The 20,568-nt window shown below is 40.9% G+C and overlaps 1 protein-coding gene across 1 annotated transcript in view; it reads left to right on the top strand.

The window, feature by feature from the left end:
* The window catches only part of LOC134846715 (uncharacterized), a 413,719-nt gene that overhangs the window by 375,622 nt on the left and 17,529 nt on the right, over positions 1–20,568 (top strand). The window contains exon 2 of the mRNA XM_063864100.1: positions 18,486–20,470. Coding sequence (XP_063720170.1) covers positions 18,546–20,470 — 1,925 coding nt within the window. The 5' untranslated portion in view covers positions 18,486–18,545. The remainder of the gene's footprint in view (positions 1–18,485; positions 20,471–20,568) is intronic.

The following is a 20,568-nucleotide window of genomic DNA, read 5'->3' as shown; positions in this document are numbered from 1 at the left end:
TCGTACGTTTGATCTACTAGTTTGTCAATATTACTGTAGCAAATAAGGCTAAAGGGTGTTCCAATATCATATTCTTTACGTCGTCGCAGTCACAGTTTGTGAAACTGTAAGTTTTGGATCGCCTCTCATTCGTTGTTGGAGTTCCACTGCAAAGCCAGGTTGATTTAATCGGTCTATGGTCTGAGAGCGGAATTGATTTTTCAAATGATTCATCAATCAAGACATCATCAGTTTGGTGCAGTGATTTGATTAGTACAAGATCCAGAGTTGTTGATTCACGGGTTGGTTCTGTTACTAGCTGGCGTAGCATCAGTGAGTTCATATGACGGTTTGTTTCATCTTCTTAGTCGTCCGTTGAAGAGTAGAGGCTTCAATCTGTCTTAGGCAGGTTCCAATCTCTAGTGATGAGAACATGATTGTATGATTCCAGGATGCATACTGTGCTCAAAAAAAGTTTGACTGAGACATTCGATAGTCGGTAGGGACTGTCCTTGGGTGGGTTGTACACACAGCACACTAACAACTTGCAATCCCTGAGAGAAACAGAGACACATACGTAGGAGGATGACAAAAAGTCTTCAGTAGAGGCAATATAAACTTGTTCGAAGTGATAAAAATGTCTTATCCCAATCAAAACTCCTCCATGAGCCGAGTTCCCATTTCTTGTTTGACGGTCGGCTCGGAAAATTCTAAAGTTCGGTAAAAAATAGTTCAGAGTTTTTCATATCGGGTGTGAGCCCGCTCTCACTGACACAGAAGATATCATAGGAATGTGCATTGATTGCGTTGGCAAATGTGAATCTCCGTTCTCTGGTGAGAAGACTTCTTAAGTTCATTGTAAGTATCTGAATCGGAGATTTCTCTAGTCATCATTCCTCAGGGTTGTTTTCGTCATTCATAATGAATTCTTTGTCGTCGACAAAAAGTCTTGGAAACTTGATTTTTATTGTTCGTGGGTTGACATTGTTGTTGATCAACTCGCGTCATTTCTTGAGAAATTGGTCTTCAATTTGTCGTTCATCGCGGTTCATAGACTTCGAGATGAAAACTTTTCGTTCTTTGTACTCTCTCAGGATGGCAGCTTTAGCCAAGACTTTTCGAACATCCCACGGGTTATGGAATGTAATCAGAAAAGTTCTAGGTCTGTTGTGGTCGGGCGAGGTTCGCCACAGTCTTTTCATGTCTGTTATTGTCGGTCCTCGCCAAGGAATTTCATAACTTTATTGAGATCATCAGATTGATAGTTAAAGACTTCAGTTCTGATTTTGGAGTCACTTTCGGGGATATCATTTATTCTGATTTGATGCTGATTTGACTCCATTGGTTGGCGCAATGGAGCTAGTACGGCAGCAGCAAAAGCGGTTCCGCCCGTGTTTTTCACTCTACAGATGGTAACTGCTTGTTCGACTGCTGACTTAACTCCATTCACGAATTCTTGACTTTGCACTTGGTCGTTGTTTTCGACAAAAGAATCTCGGATAACTTTCTTCACTTCAAGAAATATCTCTTCAATTCTTATGCCTCTCTCACGATCGATTCTCATCTGGAAGATTATTTCTCGTAGCAGGCAGATTTTTGAGTTCCTATTCATCTTGTTGAGTGTGACATTCGACCAGAATGGTAAAAATGCAGTTTCGCATTCGAAATTTTATTGGAGCATCTGACCGGGAGAATTGATGGTTTTGATGAATTAGTGACGTTAATTAAACGATCAGACAAATCGGGAAGGGTTAGTTTTGACTGACATGCTAAATTTTAAAATTTCAATTGGGACATGAACGACACATAACATTTTACTATTTCGCACACAGACGGCGAAATCAGAACAACAGTAGTCTCAGTGACAACAACTACGAAAAAACGGCAGAAGATTGAAATTGAGGTTAGAAATTGTCAGAAACCACTCCGAGTTGTAACGGTTGGGCCGCTACAATCGTTACCGAGCAGTTCACAAGAAGCAGGAAGGGTGTTGGGACGACAAGTCCAGCTATCCGAGAATAAATAAGAGTGTTTTTTCTCCGGATTCCAGAATCCGGAAGGGTCTAGAGATCGGGACTTGAACTGTTTTATAGAAAACGTTCAGCTTCCCCGAATGTCTCGATTTGAATTTAATTAAAACCAAATTCGTTTTCAGATATTGAGAAGCTAGGAGTTGGGGAAAAGGACTGATCCATCTTTGATGGAGATGATGATCTTTATCTACTGAGCAAAAACAATCGTAATATAATATATGAGTAGTTGCGCTGATTTTAGGAGAGACCTCGTGTTCTGGGGATACTGAGACCCAGACATGAGCTCACTTTTTTTGCATATAAAAAAGTTAATTAGAGCATTCTGATCGAAGCAGGAAACAATAATGTTTTTTTTGTCAACCCGATATTAGAAAGACCACCAAAAGAATTGGCTTTGGCAGAGACGGTGAAAAGCATGTAGAGCTGTGTTTAGACGCTGGCCAGTCGTTTTAGAATCTAGCTTTATTTTCCGTCGATATGTACTTCCGGGCGAATGTTACAGAGATGACGATTGACTTCTTTGGTGTCAAAACGCTTCATCTCTTCGATGGTTGGATAGTACTTTTTAGGCCGTGAGTCAAGACTGCGTCGTCCTTTCTGCGATTCCATTTCAATTTCGGAAGAGTAGACGGGAGCCTCATCCGCTGCCCCGGACTACTCCATCTATCTGAAACTATTTAATAAGTTTATCACAACAATTAGGCTAAGTTAGTGAAACAATGCTATTTATAGTGTGATAATAATAATAATAATCATAATAATAATAAAAATAATAACAAAGGATTTAGGAATATAATCCAAGGGTTCGCATAAAACCCAGTCATTGCATTGTTCAAAGTTTACTTTTTAGTTATAAGTCTAAGTTACTTCATGTCTCTACAGTTGTTGCATTCGCATAAAATTCGCCAAGTGCATGTGTCTGATTCGTTGTAGCGAGTTTTGAAAAAGTTTGTGTACATTCCTAGAAGTCTGTTTTTGCATTCTGGGTCAAACAAAATGTCACATTTGAAGTATTCGTTGTACAAATTAGCAAGACAACATGCCCGAAACCAGAAATCCAACTCGAATTTCTTCAGACGCATTTGTTTGCAGACGAAATTTCGTGTCATTTGAGCTCTTCGGTTTCCAACGTCAGTGATGCTTACATGGCTTCTCGATGTCAACTTTTCCAGCTAGTATTTTTGTAAACAGCAGTCCAACATGAAGCTCTTGGTATAGAGACAAAGAAAGGATGTTAACTTTCACGAGTTTGTCTTTATAGGAGATATGGCTTTTGCTTGTCATGAAAATCCACGAGATCGCTTTCCGCTGCACACTTTCTATGATTCCTATGTCACCTTTTGATGGTTTCCAGATAGCTGAACCGTAGCACAGAATTGGCACAACGTAACAGATATATGCGTTTTTTCTGGTCGCGAAAGTCGCCTTTGAGAGATTCCTTTTGAGCACGAAGAGAGCGTTTAAGGCTTTTTCAGCCCTCTTTTTTGCGTGTTGCGTCCAAGAGAGCGTGTCGGTTATCAGGATGCCCAGATCTTTCATTACTTCAGTGGTTTCGAAGCTGTAACTGGGGAGTGCAATCGAAGCTGATCCTTTGATACAGAGGTCTTTAGTTTTCATCAGGTTCATTGACATGCAGTTTTCCTCGCACCACCTCCAAAGTCTCCTAACATCTATGTTGAGAGTTAGAGGGTTGTCTCCAACAATTTTGTAGTCGTCTGTAGATCATTTATGAAGACTAGGAAGAGAAGGAGCCCGAGTATAGAGCCCTGGGGAACACCGCTGAAGACTTCCAGCTCTCCGGAAATTGTGTCAATCAGCCTCACGGTTTGCTTCCGGTTCGAGAGGTAGCTGTGTATCAGAGATAAACAATTTCCTCTAATTCCAGAAGTCGATAATTTCTCCATGAGGATTCCGTGCGAGACTTTGTCAAAAGCCTTTTGAAAGTCCAAGTAGAAGGTGTTCAGGTAGTTGCAGTTTGGCGAATCTAGGCAGCTTAATATCTCGTGTAGATACTCTATTAGGCTTGTTATCGTCAATGGTTTAGGTCTAAAACCTTGTTGGTCTGGTGTTAGGGTTGGGTAGACAATTGGGGCCAGTTTATCAAATAATAGTTTCACAAGCAGTTTTGACACTACTGAGAGCAGGCTGATCGGCCTGTAATTTGATACGTCTTGTTTATCCCCGTCTTTGAAAATTGGTGTGATTTCGCTGATCTTCCTTTTTGTTGGAAATATCGCCTTATTTGCGATCAAGTTGAACAGTAAGTGAAGTGATTTTGATAGTGATTTTGAGAGATTTTTCAGAACAGTATTACCAATCATGTCTGGTCCATTTGCCTTATTTACGTGCAGCTCGTTCAGGGCATCTTCTATTTCAACGATAGTGAAATTGATACTGTTCAGAAGAACGTTATCTTGTCGTTCTGCTTTCCCAACGTTGGCGTTTCGTGTGAAAACTGATTGAAAATTTATGTTAAACAATTCAGCTTTTTGAGCGTCTGTATTGGCTATTTTTTGATCTAGGAAGATCTCTGAAGGGATCAAGCGAGACATGGTGATCGATTTCAGATATCGTTGTATTTCGCTAAATTTCCCATTCTCAAAAAGCATTTTTTCGTGGAGATGTTGGTCATTTTGAAGGGTCAGTGTTAGTTCAGTTTGCAGATTTTCAATTTTGCCTTCGTTCGATTGGGTAGGTTTTCGCTGATTTTTAAGTTGGAGTGTATGTAATTTCTTGATAAGGTTGGAGGAATCGCTTCCCACCCAAGGAGCTAGTTCAGACATGTGTTTTGTAGTGATAGGTAGCAGGTCCTGTAGTATTTCGTATAACCACTCGTACCAATGATCGAGCATCAGTTCAACGTTGCTCAAGCAAAATGGTTGGAAGGGGTGTTGACGAATGAATCCCAGTTTGCTTTCTTGTACGCGAAAATGCCGAAATCTATGGCTGGTGTCTTTTTGATGGCTGGTGTCTTTTTAGGAACAGTTCGGTAGTCAAATAAGACTTTGGCATGGAGTGGCAAAGGGTCGGAACTGAATAGACTACTCAGACGGTTGTCAAGTTTTACGCTGGTGACAAATTGCGGTTTGTTACTAAGGAGAAGGTCTAGTGATTTTCCTTGAGGGGTTTTATTAGTTGTTGCAAGTTTGACTCACAAAGTTCGTCAAGGATTGACTGCTCATCTAGAGAAGTTGAAGTCATTGACGGCTAGTATGTACAGTTAAAATTTATATCTCCAACTATATACGAACAAATTGCACTTTGTTCAAATTGCTTACGCCTCAGGAACTTTAGGAGTTCGATTTGATCTGAGATTCCCCATGTGTAGTTACTGTTTGAAGGAGCGCTGTAGATGCAGCATATTAAAATCGTCTTGTTCAGTGATATGCGGATGATAACACAATCTTGAAACGCGGAATTGATTTGGCTACTTGGAATGTTACGGTTTACTGCTATGAGTACGCCACCATGTTTTGTCAAGCCTTTGTCACTCGGTCTGTCATTTCGGTGAATAACGTAGTTTGTAAGAAAAAGTGCAGCGTCGCCGATGCTTTCTGTCAACCAGGTTTCAGTTAGGCAGATGACTTGGAACCGTTTTTTACTTGGACAGCATTAGAGAAGGTTGTCCGCCGTTGATACCCAAGAATACTTCTGACATTGTAAACAAGGATATTCATCGTCGCTGCTAGTCATTTGGGTGCTTCGGGATCTGGAAATGTCTCTTCCATCCCCTTTCCACCTTTTCGAATGTACAGAGTTGCATCGTGGACTCTTGTGTCCTTTCTGTCTACAGATTTGTCGCTGATAAGTTGCCTTCTTCTGACGAGGGCAATGTTTTCTTGATCAGCTTCTTCCCTCGTCAGTTGTCGGCTGAGGAAAATTGGTTGAGGGGAGTTTTTCAGTTTCCTCGCAGATAGCAATATCATTCGTCGTTGATATGCATTGGGCACTTTTAATAGGATTGTTCTTATCTTGTTCTCGTCATATCGACCCAGGCGTATGACATCGCCAATTGTGGCATTGACATCCATGTGGGTCAATACTTTTTGAACTTCGGCGAGATTGTGTTCTTGGCGCAATCTTGCTTCCTTCTCCTCTTATGCGAATGCCATCGAGTTCCTCGGCGGGTTTCGGTGGCGATTTTTGGCGACTGGCAATTGAGCTAGGTTGGGTTGGATAAACTGAATCGGGTTCTTTTGAGCGTAGCAGCGTTTTGATTCAGTCACTGTTTTTTTGAGGTCAGTCATTTCGTTTTCCAGGGTTTTCATTTGAGTATATCGAAGTTCTTTTGAGGTTGTAGTTTCATGGGCAGCTTGGGTCAAATTATCTTGACGTTTTTCTTCAACGCATTTGTTGCATATCAAAAGAGCATTTTTTCCAAAGGGTGGTACTCCATTGACAACGGCTTCACTTAGACCAGTGCAGTCTTCGTTCAGGTGCATTCGACAGCCACAGCAAAAGCAGTCGAAAGAGCTTTCATTTTTAAGGATTTTCTCGCAGCACGTACTACAAGAATCAGAGACTGACTTGACCCGATTTCGCGTGTCATGTTTAGAGATCTTAAAATCTTAAAAGGGGCTCAGAGCCAGAGACTTGATGAATACGCCTGTTGAGATTTTAAGGTTTAGGACTCAGATTTTTGTACCTGTTTAGAATTTTCACCGTTTAGCTTCGCGCTTTTCGACAGCCGTTCGACGCTTCGTGCCACGTTTTTTGAAGATACTATTGAAATCGGGAAAACAGTGCAGCACAGTAGCTAGAGTCCTCGATTCTATATCAGCAGCCTGGTGCATTTTTCGGTATTCGGCAATTTACGATTCGTCAGTTCTTTCGGAAGCACTGATAATATGCTTGGTCACGTCGATGACGTAACAGTCTAATGAATTTAGAAGATCGTCGAATATGTAGGGAGCACCTTTGCGTTGACAGGTAACGACGCAAAAGAAGTTTGGAATAGTCTTAAGGGACGCAATCAGTTCTTCGATTGTTTGGGGTATGTTGCCTTTTTTCGGGTGCGATGTTATTGTGTTGTTTAATAATCCGTGCCAGAGAACAATTTTGCAGATCCTGAGAGGGGTTGATGTAAGATAATCGAGGTAGTAATTTGACGTGCTAGGGTCAAGATTCAGTCCAGGGAAAGAGTGAACAGGATCAGCAAGCTTATCTCGTTCCGATTGTTCATGTTTATTGATGGAATGGTAAAGAGAGCTTTCACCTACTATTCTGATCATAAGGTATAGAGTCTAAGAAAAATAAATAAATAAAATTGGAATGAACTCAGCTGATTGGGAACTGGGTTGATGAGCACAGCAACTTGGGAGCCATCCAGAGTGTATATCCACCCTGTGTCCAGTGATGAGTAATCCAGAAAATATCGTCGTGATCAAACTTTTCAACAATTCAACGTTGACTATTGGGGCCAGCACGGCTGATCCTTGTATTCATATTTTAACTAAAATTATTTAATAAGGGTACTCTCAATCAGGGTACTCTCAAGGACTGCAAACCCAGCGTCAAAGCATGAATGCTCGAACCTATTTGGTTTTCGAGATATGGCTTTTTTTATGATTTCACATTTTTTTCTCAAAAAACTTAGAAACAAAAAAAATAACCGAACTTTAATTTTTCAACCCTATAGTGGGTTGCTATCGAGCTACACTCAGGAGCTGCAAATCTAGTGTTACAGTATGACTGCTCAACTCCATATGGTTTTCTTCAAGATATGGCGTTTTCTATGATTTTTCCGATTTTTTTTTCAAAAAATTTCGATTAACAAAAAACTAACTGAACTTGAGTTTTTTTAGCCACATAGTGGGAGGCTATCGGGGTACACTCAATAACTGCAAATTTAGCGTTCAAATATGAATGCTCGAACCTATTGGTTTTTGAGATATGGCGTTTTTTTTGTGTTTTTTTTTTCGTTTCAAAAAAATCAGATTAAAAAAAACTAACTGTCATTGAATTTCTCAACTATATAGTGGAATACTATCAGGGTACCCTCAAGGGCTGCAAAGCTAGCGCCCAAGTGTGATTGCCCAAATCATTTTTGTTTTCGAGATATGGCGTTTTTTTATGATATAACATTTTTTTCTCAAAAAAATTTAGATTAAAAAAAAACTAACTGAACTTGAATTTCTTAACCATATAGTGGGATGCTATCACGGTACCCTCAAGGGCTGCAAATCTAGCGTCCAAATATAACGGCTCTAAAAACTTCGAGGACTGTTAAGGTGTTGTCTTGTCGCAACCTTCTGGGATTTGCCCTGTTGATCAAGCATCCCTGTAGACGTTTAAAGTCTTATTTTTTTTATTTTAAAATGGGCCCTTCCTTCAAGATGGTCCGTGAACAGGTTGGATCGGGCCATACCAACGCTATATAAATACATCAGCGAAATTTGTTGAATAAATCAAGTCGATTTTAAAGCACCCAGAGAATTGTCAATTAAAATCTACCCTCCTCGTTTATAGCACAGGTGGAGTTGTCTATGTTGGATGTATTTTTTGAGTTTTTTGCACCCTCAGATGCAGAGGATTGCACTCCTTTGAAGTGCAAAACTTATTTTGGTTTTTATAAAGTTAATTGTGTCCGAGTATGATTCGTTCCGTTTTTCGCTTAGTTTCTCTGCTAGTATCTGGACGTTTTTTGTAGAGTCTGATGCTGCTCCCCCAGTACACGCAAAAATTAGTGAAACAAAGCTGCTGTGTTCCACATCCAAATTCTGTGTTAGTATTTTAATGTTTTGACACTCGTGATAATTCTAGGCGTCAGATATAGTTTTAGGGAAGGATTTAGCGGTGAATTCCCATAGGTTCCAATAGTCATAGGTTCCAAAATAAAAAATCAGTCGCATAAGTTCCAAAATTTATCTTCTTGAATTCTGATTGGTTGAAATTTGAGCCAACGAATTTATGGATTGATTGTTTACTGTTCAACCAGCATAAACTTAAGCTGCAGAATAGTGACCGCCGCAGTCGCGCCAACGTGTTGCGAGCTTGCCACCAAAGGGTAGGACTCTATACGAAAGCCTTAAACCGAGACTCGGCTAATTTAAACCGAGACTCAAACCGAGACCTTAAACCGAGACTCGGCTAATTTAGTCTTTTGACCAATTGGAAAGATTTGGAACTTATGCGACTGCTTTTTTATTTTGGAACCTATGGGACTGATTTTTCATTTTGGAACCTATGAATACGCACCGGATTTAGCCTGGGGGTTGAAAATCTTTTACATCGATAAAGGTTCGGCTGAGTCGGCCTCCCCAGAGTCCATTTGACTTGGTTACGTACCAGTTTTAAGACAACCGCGTATTCCTACTTGTAAGTAAGCAGACAAATGCTGTTTAACCAATCAGAATCGAGACAAGGAAGAAATTAATAAATAATAATTATTTAATTCGAAAGCTCGCTTTCTCATCTTGATTCTGTTTGGTTAATACAGTTTTTGTCTGTTTATAGAGTATGAATTCGCGGATGTCTAAATACAGACTGCACTCCATTTGCCTTGATGTCAAGTCGAGCGTCATCTTCAGTAGTGGTTGTTTCGTTGTGAAAGCTTTCGCCTTCCAATGAAGTTTCGGCTCTGTTTCAACAGCATGGCATACTTCGTCCAGGCATACAAGTAAATTTTACACGGTTGTTTTAAGGAGGAATGAAGAGCCCTCTCGTGAAACTGTCGCCCGTCTATAAGGGCAGAGCTCAGCAAAATGAGGAAACAAGACAGGGCTCAGGTTTTCCAAGAGCTCGTAAGCTGAGAAATTTGTTCAAGAGAAAAGCGAGAGATGAAAAAGGCAAGTTTTCTGCTATTCAGGGCAGCACAGCAAATTTGAGTGAGATTGACCCTCTTCTAACTCCGTCTCCGAGAAGGTCATCTCGAATTGCCGTACAGAATGACTTGAATTCACTGTCACCTTTAGTGAATTACAATTTGTTCCCAATCTCAAACAAAGGTTTTGATGCTTCGCTGCGAACAAACCTGAAGGGCGAACCAGCACAAACGCGCGATGTTGTAGCAAGTTATATGAGATCGTTAAAACCTTTCCCTGTAAATGAGGGAAATCGGAGCACAAAGATAGTCGTTAGAACTGGAATACGTGATTTGAATTCATTGGCAGAAGAATTGAACTCTAAAGCAACAATAACTCATGCGCGCTCTGTGAATAATAATCTGGCCTGCTGCGGTGAGCAAACGGAAGTGAAGCGAAAAATTACGAAAAGCTGTTCGGCTGGAGATATCAAGGGCCAAGCACGTGCTCCGATTTCAAAGCGAAGTTTATTCATAAAACAACGGACCTCGAGTGGTTCCTCCATTGGAGTAAATGTGGCTGAAAAGGAGCGGATTGGAATGAATGTCGCAGTTGGAGGGTGCGATACAATTCATGAATTCGATCAAGATGTGCCTGGAGAGTGTTGTGAAAGAGAGAATTGTTCCTCCAAAGACAGATCTAAGTGGCAGAAGGAAAAGATTGTCAGTGACAATACTGAGCTAAAACGAAGCAAAAGCAGTATTTCACGAAAAATTTTTGGGTCATTGTTTGAAAATAAGCTTTAGTTTATTAGTGCTGTTTCGTTTTTCAAGGTCGAGGTGGTGTCTCTTGTGTAATGTATTTAAAGTGTGCTAATTTAAATGACTTCTAATTTGAAAGTTTGAGTAGTTTCAACATAAAAATCCATAATACTGCTACTACTACTACATACCTGGCAAACTATACCTTCGAAAATTTCGTCGTGCTGGAAAGTATTCTATATTATTCGTTCTTTTAACATAAAAATCCGCCAGAACATCTGGAGGTGCCTATTGCCGTATTCGTATTGTAATTGGAGAGAAATGAAAGGTTATTACGCATCTTTTATCTATTGTGGTGTTAATTGAACCTGTGGTTACGTTGAGTTTGTTTTGATGTGCTTGTTTTTGTTTGCAATCAATTTAAGATGAAAATTTGCGTAGTTTAGTAATTTATTTCTCTTGTTAAATGGTTGGGTTGAATTTCAATTGTTTTGGTTTGAGCGAGTAATTGTAAATTTCCCTAAAGTTTTTTTTTGCAGTAAAGACTCATTGAAATTGTTGTGCCACCGGGTGTTTGTAGCATCTCTGTAATTTTTCAAGTTTTTGACGCTTTTGCAACAGAATTTTTTAGCCATCCCTTTAATCACAAACGGTTTCTAATAATATGAGTTATGATCCGCGAATTAATTCTCTCTCATTGCTGCTGTGGGTGTGTGTATATGGAATCCTTTTGAAGCTCCGAAAAGGGTCCTTCTCGAGAGCGCTTTTAAACCGAGGGGGTGCTCTGCCGGCAACTTGTCTGGCAATCGGGTTTGGCAATCGATTAGGTGAGTTCGTATGTAGTTAAGCTGGCATTTTAAAAATTTGGTTCAGTTCAATTTTCAGAGTCAATTGCTGCGCAAATATTTGTTTACGCTGCTCCGAGTTGTCGCAATTCTTTTGTTTCAGTATGAGCAAATTTTAAGCCTAATCTAAATTTTAAGCCTTGCCCGCTTTTATTGCGTCAACCAAATCTTTCATTGCGAATGGCGGCAACACAGACGGTGCCACGGGAACCCTTTTATCGAGAGCAATTGAGGCCGTTACCATTATTTCTGGAAAATCGTGCCCAGAAACAACAAAACAGGGAACTATTGATGAGATACTCTGCCTGAACACCCGCAGTCGACTGCTAGAAAACGCCGATGAAAACTTAGTGAAACGTGTCAACGGAGCGAGCTGTTACGGCGCAGGTGACTGGTTGAGGGCCCTACCGTCTGCTTCCCTCGGACTAAAGCTAACCAACAACCAACTGTGTGTAGCTGCGGCAATCAGGATCGGTGCACCAATTTCTCAAAGACACACTTGTGTCTGTGGCACCACTGTTGACCAATACGCTATTCACGCTTTGCACTGCACTAAGTCCTCCGGTAGACACTCTCGCCACTCATCTTGCAACAACATTTTAAAACAAGCTTTCTCGACCTCGAACATCCCATCTGTATTGGAACCCCAGAATTTGTATCGCATTGATGGCAGACGCCCCGACGGACTCACCCTGGTTCCATGGGAAAGAGGAACATCGCTAATCTGGGACTTTACATGCATTGACCGTCTTAGCCCAAGTTACACGAACGATGCTCTCTACGCCGGCCCAAAAGTTGCCGAAAAAGCAGAAGATCGGAAACGAGCCACTTATAATACACTACAGCGTGACTATATATTTGAACCCGTCGCTGTTGAAACGCTAGGAGGATATGGCCCCTCGACCACGGTCTTCCTCAAAAAATTGAGCAAGCGACTGAGAGTGGCCACCCTGGAAGAGAGAGCCGGAGCCTTTTTTCGACAGCGTTTAGGCATCGCTGTCCAAGTGGGGAATGCCGCGTCTATCCTTTTTAACCTGACGGCTGAAAACGCCATTCCAGAGGAATTTTAGCGAAGTTTTTCACACACTTTACAATCCACAATCCACGGTGCTCTTATTTGTTTTATATTCTACACAAATTTGCATTTAATTATCTGCCGAGACCGAATGAGCTGACTGAAACGAATTACCAAGGAAAGCAGGGATGTGTTGGTCCCGGGCTTGCCCACCATCCGCGATAGGCAGGGAAGCTCGGGAACAGGTGAGCCAGCTATAGGAGAAAGGGCATCGTGGAGGAGTTCATCGAATACTCGTAGGGAAGATCCGACAGACTGAGAAGGTGGCAGAATGCGGAGAGAGTACGTCAGCTTGGGAGCAGCGAGGCAAGTACGATAGATGCCAAGAGAGAGTTGTGGGTCATCCTGAAGATGTAACTTTTCAAGGCATTTGATAGCTTTTGAGATGCGCTTGTCCAGAACTTTAATTGGGAACTCAGTATCAACGATGGGGGACTCCAGTAACTCGAACACATCAGATGCGGCTCTCGGGATGGAAGCAGGAATTGTCAAAAACTGCACAGGTGCCCACAACTCGCACTTGCTGTGCTTGGTTTCGAGGTCGAGGCGCAAGCCATGGAAGGTGATAACTTCGGGGGCCTTGAGCAATGAATCTTAATCGACGGCATAAATACCATCAGCAAAATAACAGCAGTTGAGGGTGAGACCAGGGGCTTCTAACTTGAGAGTTTCGACAAGGGTGGGCAGGATGGCCGCAAAAATGAGAGGCCCTAGCGGGTCCCCCCGTTGAGCTCCTGTCTCGCTGTTGAGATTGATTTCCTCGAAAAGGAGACGACTTTGACGTCCGTAAGCACACGCAAGAAAGGCAGAGAGCACAGAAAGACGATTGCGAACATGAAAGAGAAGCTCAGAGTGATCTAGAGTTTTAAAAGCGTTCTCAAAGTCTACTGTTGAGACGCCTTGATGATCATGCTCTTAGCACTTTTTGGCTGTCATTTTCGTAGCGTCAACGATGGATTCTGAGCCACCGCTGGTGACGACTTCTAGCTGGCGAGGAGACAGGAAATCGCGAGCTTCGGCATTCGCGGCTTTGGCCAGACACTTGCCAATGAGCCTTCGGAGTTCTTCGCCGACCGCTGTGGACCGGACATCACCTTTGAGTTTAGCCGTGGCAAAGAGGTTCGCACTAGCAGGAGCTTTGCGGCTGCGAGGCTGTTTATAACGCTGTTCAGAGACTCTAGCGTTCTGGCAGCATTCTGGGGGGTGTTGGGCATTCAACGGCGTGAACCAAGTGCTTTGAAACCAGCGCGAAGGAACAGCTGCGGTGCCGCTTGGGAAACTTTTGAGAGATTTGTGAACAAACTCAGACTCAAAGTGGTAGGCAAAGTGGTGGGAGGAGATTCATCCTGATTACGGAGGACTAGATGCTCTGCGGGAGGGTGAAGACTGCGAAGGTACCTAAGCGACTCATCTTTTTTGGACACGAGGTCTTAAAGGCACAGGGCTTTAGATGCTCTGCCAATTTGACCAAGGCCTGTTAGTTCTTTAGCTCTGCGGGCATTAAAGTCGCAGAGGGTTTACCCCTTTTTCATCGTTCGTTCTTTAGGTCTTTTAATAGCGTTCGACCAGAGGTCCGAGATGCTACCCTCCTTACAGGATTTGTTTCTTTGACGAATGTCTTATTTGCGGCGTGAGTCTTGCCTCCGTGGCGAGGAGCTTTCAAGATACATTTAGGGATCATGAACATGCAAATCCAGTTTTTCATTTTATCCGATGCTGAGGTGCAGTTGTCAAGGGCGTGACCAACGACCTCAGACTACTCATTATGAAAGGAAATTGGGACAAACTGGACCGTTTTAACTTTGGAAGACATGACATTAGAAAGATCTGGTACAGCGCTTTCAAGGAAGTCAGTGGGATCAAACGATTTCGCCATACTGGACATCGCCTGAGGGACGCCAGAACTAACGGGTGCATCAGTGGAAGGAGCACTCGCTAAAGTGACAGAGGTTTAGCTGGACACGCGAGTGGGCAGATTGGACCGCGAGAATTTCGGCATTTAAGAGCATATCCAACGGGGAGCCGGAAAATTTCATCCAGGTTGACTGAGGAGTCAGAGCTCTTATCCTACCACGAAACTGAGCAAAAAATTATCGTTGTTAACTTTAAGGACAGAAGCATCATAGAAACCGATGGTCAAATTCGAGATAGCAACAAACAAGCCAACACAGACATCTGCAGCGTTAACAAATCTGGATATCAACAAACCGACCGGGATTAATTTCATTATCATCAGCACAAAAGAAGGAGCAATGAAATGTTATAAAATGACAGATTTGAGTTGTTTAAACTTCTTGTGACCGCAGTTCTTGTCGCGATTGTGGAGAAGGTTTATCGCGGGCCAGCATCAGTAAGTGAGAAGATCCTACTGAGATGTGATCCTTCGGTACACAATGAAGCACTAAAAATAGAAGTACTGTCGAAAAGGAAGAGGCAAACAATTGCATGCCTAGAGTAGGAGAGGTCTCACCCAGAGAATATAAGGACTGAAGAGAAGAGCAAAAGCCCAGACCAGGCTGCGGTTTCCATACCAGAATTCAGACCAGATCGTAGATGGTTGGTGTTATTTCGTTGGTACCCGGCACAGTGTTCGTGGAGAGTTCGGTTGTAGGAGTGAATTTGCTGAGCCTGTCTAAAATCCCGTCCTAGGCCTTCTAACAAGCGAACCATGAGCATCATATCAAACATGAAACTATTTTAAAAAGTTTATCACAACAATTAGGCTATTACTTGGTTGCTTATATACCATCCATAACTTTCGATGGTATCCTGGACATCTTAAAAGTCCGGTAGAATTTAAGTATCTGTTCTGTTTTAGAGAGCATGGATTCAAAGTTGTTGTATCATTCTCAACAGCAGCTTGGCGTTCCTTTTAGAAAGTTTAAAATTGTTGGTGTTAAACGCGTTTTTTGTTCACAGTCAGCACTTTGTTGATTATGATTGATGTAGATTGGGTCATCCATGGCGCATGCCTTGCTCGGTGTCTCCTACGAATAGCGACGTGACGCTCAATCCCTCTACCTATCTATTAATTCCAATCTTTCAGTAAAGTATCTGCGTTTGAGCAACAAAATCTGATAAATGGGGCGCATAAAGTGTCCGCATTCACCATACTTAGGTGAATAAGAGGTGTAAGGCACCTGGTGCCAAGTGACTGTCAGAAAGACGATATGTTCGTCTTGTTCGATGTGATCAACTATGTCATTAAAAGTTTTAATTGCAAGTCAGTCGTCGCTACCGATTCCGCAATTTTCATCCTAATTGAAGTCGTCATAGTTGTGTTTCTGCGCTGAATAGTTTTGTTTCTTTCGTTGTGTTTCTGCGCTGAATAGTTTTGTTTGTTTTGTTGTGTTTCTGCGCTGAATAGTTTTATTGCGTCATCTATTCGGTCTAGAAAAAGATCTCATGATAGCTAGTTTTTTCATACTTTGAAGTCTTGCTCAGTATATATCTGATTCTTCTGTGTTCGCAAGTTAAGCGAAGCTCCGCTTTGTCTCTGGTTTTCAAATTAACTTTTCTTGTAGGTTTATTTGTATGGCCGAACACGTACCTAATTTGAAAAATTCATAAACCCAGAAAAAAAGGGTCCGCATCAAATGTAAGCCATGCGTGTTTTTGTCTGATTTGGCGTGCTGGAAGTTGCTGAGCTCAGCACTTTTTTTCGTTTTAAATGATATCCAAATATGGTCATTGATTCATTTAAGCAGCGCTCAGTTTTCATTTAAGTTCGCAGTGTCGAGGAAAACCGTTTTCGTCTAAATTTGAGCGAGTAAAGCGAGCGAGCGCGCTTCTTTATGGTTAGTTTAAGCCGTTCACAACAATTTTTTATGCCTATATTTAATTTTTCTCGAGTAAAATTAGTTTTTGGAGTTTTTTAATGCCAACCTAAGTCGCAAATATTGTTGCGACAAAATGTGTTCATTTTTATCAATAACCAGCTATTAAGTACAGCCAATGCTAAGGATATTAACATAGACTATTATATTACAAATAGCGCTTTAGCTTCAAGGTATCTTGGATCTGTAGCGTAGAGGTAGGGAAGGAGACCCGCAACAAAATGAGAGGGTTCGAACCTTGGCAGGGTTGGATGTTTTTAATGAACTTTTTCGTATACTAGCTAAAATGCGTCCGCTCTATAAATTGAGGATGTTAGTTGGTTACTCTTTTTTTTCAAATTGACTTGTACTTTTAATGCGTCATAATTAGCTTGTGTCACTTCGCAATTATTTAGACTAATAATTAGCGTGCGTCTTTTAAGAAATTTTGTGGACTCAAAGTTTTACTCATTCAGTTTTTCCCATAAGAGTTATCGGTCATATTTTTGCTTTTGTATGCGAAGTGCAACTTCGCTTCTTTTGTAAAGATTCTGGGTTGTGAAATGGAGCCCTCGAATTGCTAGTGTTTTTTTTAGAAGGGTAAACCTTAGTGCTTTGTCATTTGACGAGCGTGCCTTATATATCTGCGCAAATGTTTTCTGTGGTTTTATGCTTGCCAATGATTCGTGTTCTGAGCTGTTTGGCAGAATATTTGACTCAGAGGCGAAGCAGAGCTTACAAAATAGCGAAGAGAAAACAAAGAAACAAAAAAAACTAAAAAAAAAAACTTTTTTAGGAAAAAATTGATATATTTTCAGAAAATATCAAAAAAAATTACCACGAGTATTAAATAAGCTTTTAGTTTTTCCCGAGCGGAACCAAAGCTGACAAAAAATTGGGTAGGCGCACATTGAGCCGAGAAAAGAATGCCAAAAGAAATTTTTGTCATTCAAAAATTTTTTGATCAATTAATTTTTAAAGCTTGAAATATAGTGTTACGTCAGATCCTTTTACACGTGTCACGCAGAAAAAACTGCAAGTATTTGAAATTTTTTTTGAAGACTATGTTCGGAGCATTCTGCTACTTGCACAGTAACCGGCTATCCTTGTGTGTCATGTTGTTGTGTAGATGGACCATGGTAGTTTTCCAATGTTGTTAATTAGTTTTTACCGTTCTTTCTGTATTGTAAATGGAAGATACTGTAACTCGGATCCCAGCTGCGCTTGACTGTAACACTTCCCTTGGATGTAGACACAAGTTGGACGCTTCATGTTTTTTTTTTCAACCAATGCGCAACGTTTTGTTCATATCCTTCATACTTTGGTTTATATTTTCGCGGTTTCATTAAGTGTTAGCTTTCCGCTTTTCAAAAGCGCATTCGCTGTTGTATTTTGAAGCAAACTTGGGCTTTTTAAAGCGAGCGACATTATCAAGTTTCTATTAACGCGTGAGTAAAGTAGGCGCTAAGTTAATCCGCCTTAGAAATCATTCCACACTGAATTGAAGGTACGTGATCCAAACTTTCAATTGCATTGTTACACTAGCATTGCGTTTAGAAGAGGGCGGGGATTTTTAAACAAGAAAGTCCTTTTATGCACTGAAAATTAAATAGATTGTGTTATATCAGCTTTATTCGTGGCTACATTTGAATAGGGTATGGATATGGCTCAGTTGGCATGACATGAGACTATCTCCGAAGGTGGGGGTTCAAAGCTTTTTTAAATTAAATTTTAACTTTTAAAGTTTCCGTTTTCTATGTTTTATTGTATGCGAATGCCGCTTACCTGATATAAAAACTGTTCTCTGAAGAAAAAGTTTGTTGTTAATTGCGTTCAGAGGTTTGATGATCAATTATTAGGCACATTAAGCGATAGCGGATACCCTCCATTAAAATATTTGTACAAAGTACTAGCATATTTTTTACTATGAAGTGAACTTTTTTCATGACCCGTGTTAACAGTTATCTTTTTCAGTTGCTTATTTCGTTGTTTTTTTTACTGTTGATTTGAATTAGTGCGAATAGTTTCTCTTTAAAATGCAGTCAGAACTATGTGGACAGAGGAATTGCATTTGACGGCTTAGCTGTTCTATTTTAAGGTATTAGTAATAATGCCAAGTCGTCACAATTACATCATTGAATTGCCGTGGTATATTTACTCTTCTGACGTCTGAAGTAAATTTGATTCAGTACTCAATTCAAAATTGAATTGCTCCAATTTAGCGGACTATTTTAGATAAAAAATTCGCTGATAAAAAAGCTCAGAGACAGTGTATTGAATAGTCACAAGTTTGAAATGGGACCTAAAAAAGTTTATCCGAATATATTCGACAACAAATCCCTAAAGAAATGTGTTTCTTCGCTAAATCTGTTGAGAAACAGTCAAGATAGTGTCTTCGAAGTGGAACAAAGTGTGCTTGAATCAAGTCAACAAAACAAGAATAACGAGGTTGATGTTGCTCCGGAAAAGACATGCACATCTTGTCAGTGCAATTTCACTGACCGGGGCGAGCAAGTGGCCCACTACAAAAGCGACTGGCATCGATATAATCTAAAGAGAATGCTACGCTCTGAGGAGCCTGTAGACGAAGAGAGCTTCAACGCTAGTATTGAGGCAAGTGGAGACTCGTCAAGCATATCAGGCAGTGACTCAGAACCAGATGACGATAGCAGACATTTGCAACATCAGACTATAATGGAAGATGAACCCAGTTGCACCTCAGTGTCACTTACAGGATCCACGCATGATACCAGTGCCACTTTGAAACTCCACCTCACATCTCTGGATAGTGATGTTATCTACTCAGTACACAGATGTCTGGTTTGTAGGAAAAAAGAACAGGTTTCAGAAGATGTGATCATCGATCGAGTGAAGAAGCTGCTAACCAGAGAGATGCTTAAAACGACCATCATAATGCTATCTAGCGGTCATTTTGCAGCTGCAGTTTTCGAGAACGAAAAACCGATTGTACACAAAACGTTCCATAAGTATGTCGTCCGAGCTAAACAAGGAACATCGCAGGCGTCTAGTGACAATAGAGGGCATAAGGCCAAATCAGCCGGAGCTAACTTGAGAAGACATTGCGAAGCCAGTCTAAAAGAGGAGGTCTATTCTTTGCTTCAGTCGTGGTCCAAACAAATAGCAGAGTCAGACCTGATTTTCATCAAGATTTCAACTGAGAACAGCTCAATTCTTTTCGGAGGCAAACATCCTATTTTGTCTAAGCAGGATCTGCGGATAAGGTCAATACCGTTTCCGATGCAAAGACCTACATTTTCAGAGCTGAACAGAGTTTTCAGGAATCTAGTACAGACAACAGAGCTGGACAAGGAGAAGTATAGGGAGATCAAATTGCAGAGGTCTCCTCCTGGAACCCCGGAAAAGAAATTGACGCAAAGTCAACAACCGAAAAAAGAAAGAACTCTTTGTAAAACGCAATCATCAATGATTTCATCCAAACTTACAGAAACTAGCGAGGAACTTTTGATAAGTCGGAAGCAAAATGAAGAAGGAAATTGCGATAGCGTAGAAAAGATTGTGGAAAAAGAGGATGAGATTTTGCAACAAGTTATTGATTTGTATGAAACCAACCATGAATATTGTTTTGCATTTACTTCAACAAATATCGAATTGCTAAAAAGTTTGAAGTTTCTTAATAGCGATACAGGTCTTCATTACTTTTCTCGACTCAATGATTGCAAGTTTATAGAATTGCTTTTGGATAATGATTTCGATGTAAACGAAAGAAACAATAAAAACAAAACGCCATGTCAATTGGTGACGCACAAGAAAGCAAGAAATATCTTCCGAAAATTTAGAGCCAATTATCCAGAAAAGTTCGACTACTCTCTATCGGGAATCCCTGAACCACTGGACGAAGAAGAGGAAAAACGGAAGCTGGACAAATTGGCTCAAAAGCGAAAAGAAAATAAGCAGAAAAGAAAAGATGCGGCAAAGGTAGAAAAACAGGCGCAAGAACTGGAAAGGATTGAGAAAGAACAAAAAGCAGCATATCTTCAACTGTCAGACAGGGAAAAAAGAGCTCTGGCAGCTGAAAGAAGACTGGGCGGAACAGTCAGTGGCGTGGATAATGCATTTGTGCTGAGGTGTTTCCTATGTGCTAAGAATATTGACAGTCTGGTTCCATTCAAGTACTGTGATAACTCTTTTTGCTCAACTGATTGTGTCCATACGCACAGAAAGGCATCTCTTAGTTCAAAGTGATGTCTAAAGATGAAATATAATTTCGAACATGGAGTTAAAAATCTATGCTGGTTTATTTGAATTGAGACAATCTTAAGATTGAATATAAAACTAA

Source organism: Symsagittifera roscoffensis, chromosome 5 (assembly GCF_963678635.1).
Source record: "Symsagittifera roscoffensis chromosome 5, txSymRosc1.1, whole genome shotgun sequence".
In the NCBI taxonomy this organism is placed as follows: Eukaryota; Metazoa; Xenacoelomorpha; order Acoela; family Convolutidae; genus Symsagittifera; species Symsagittifera roscoffensis.
The sequence above is the reverse complement of the archived record's forward strand: the minus strand, read 5'-3'. Positions and strand labels throughout refer to the sequence as shown.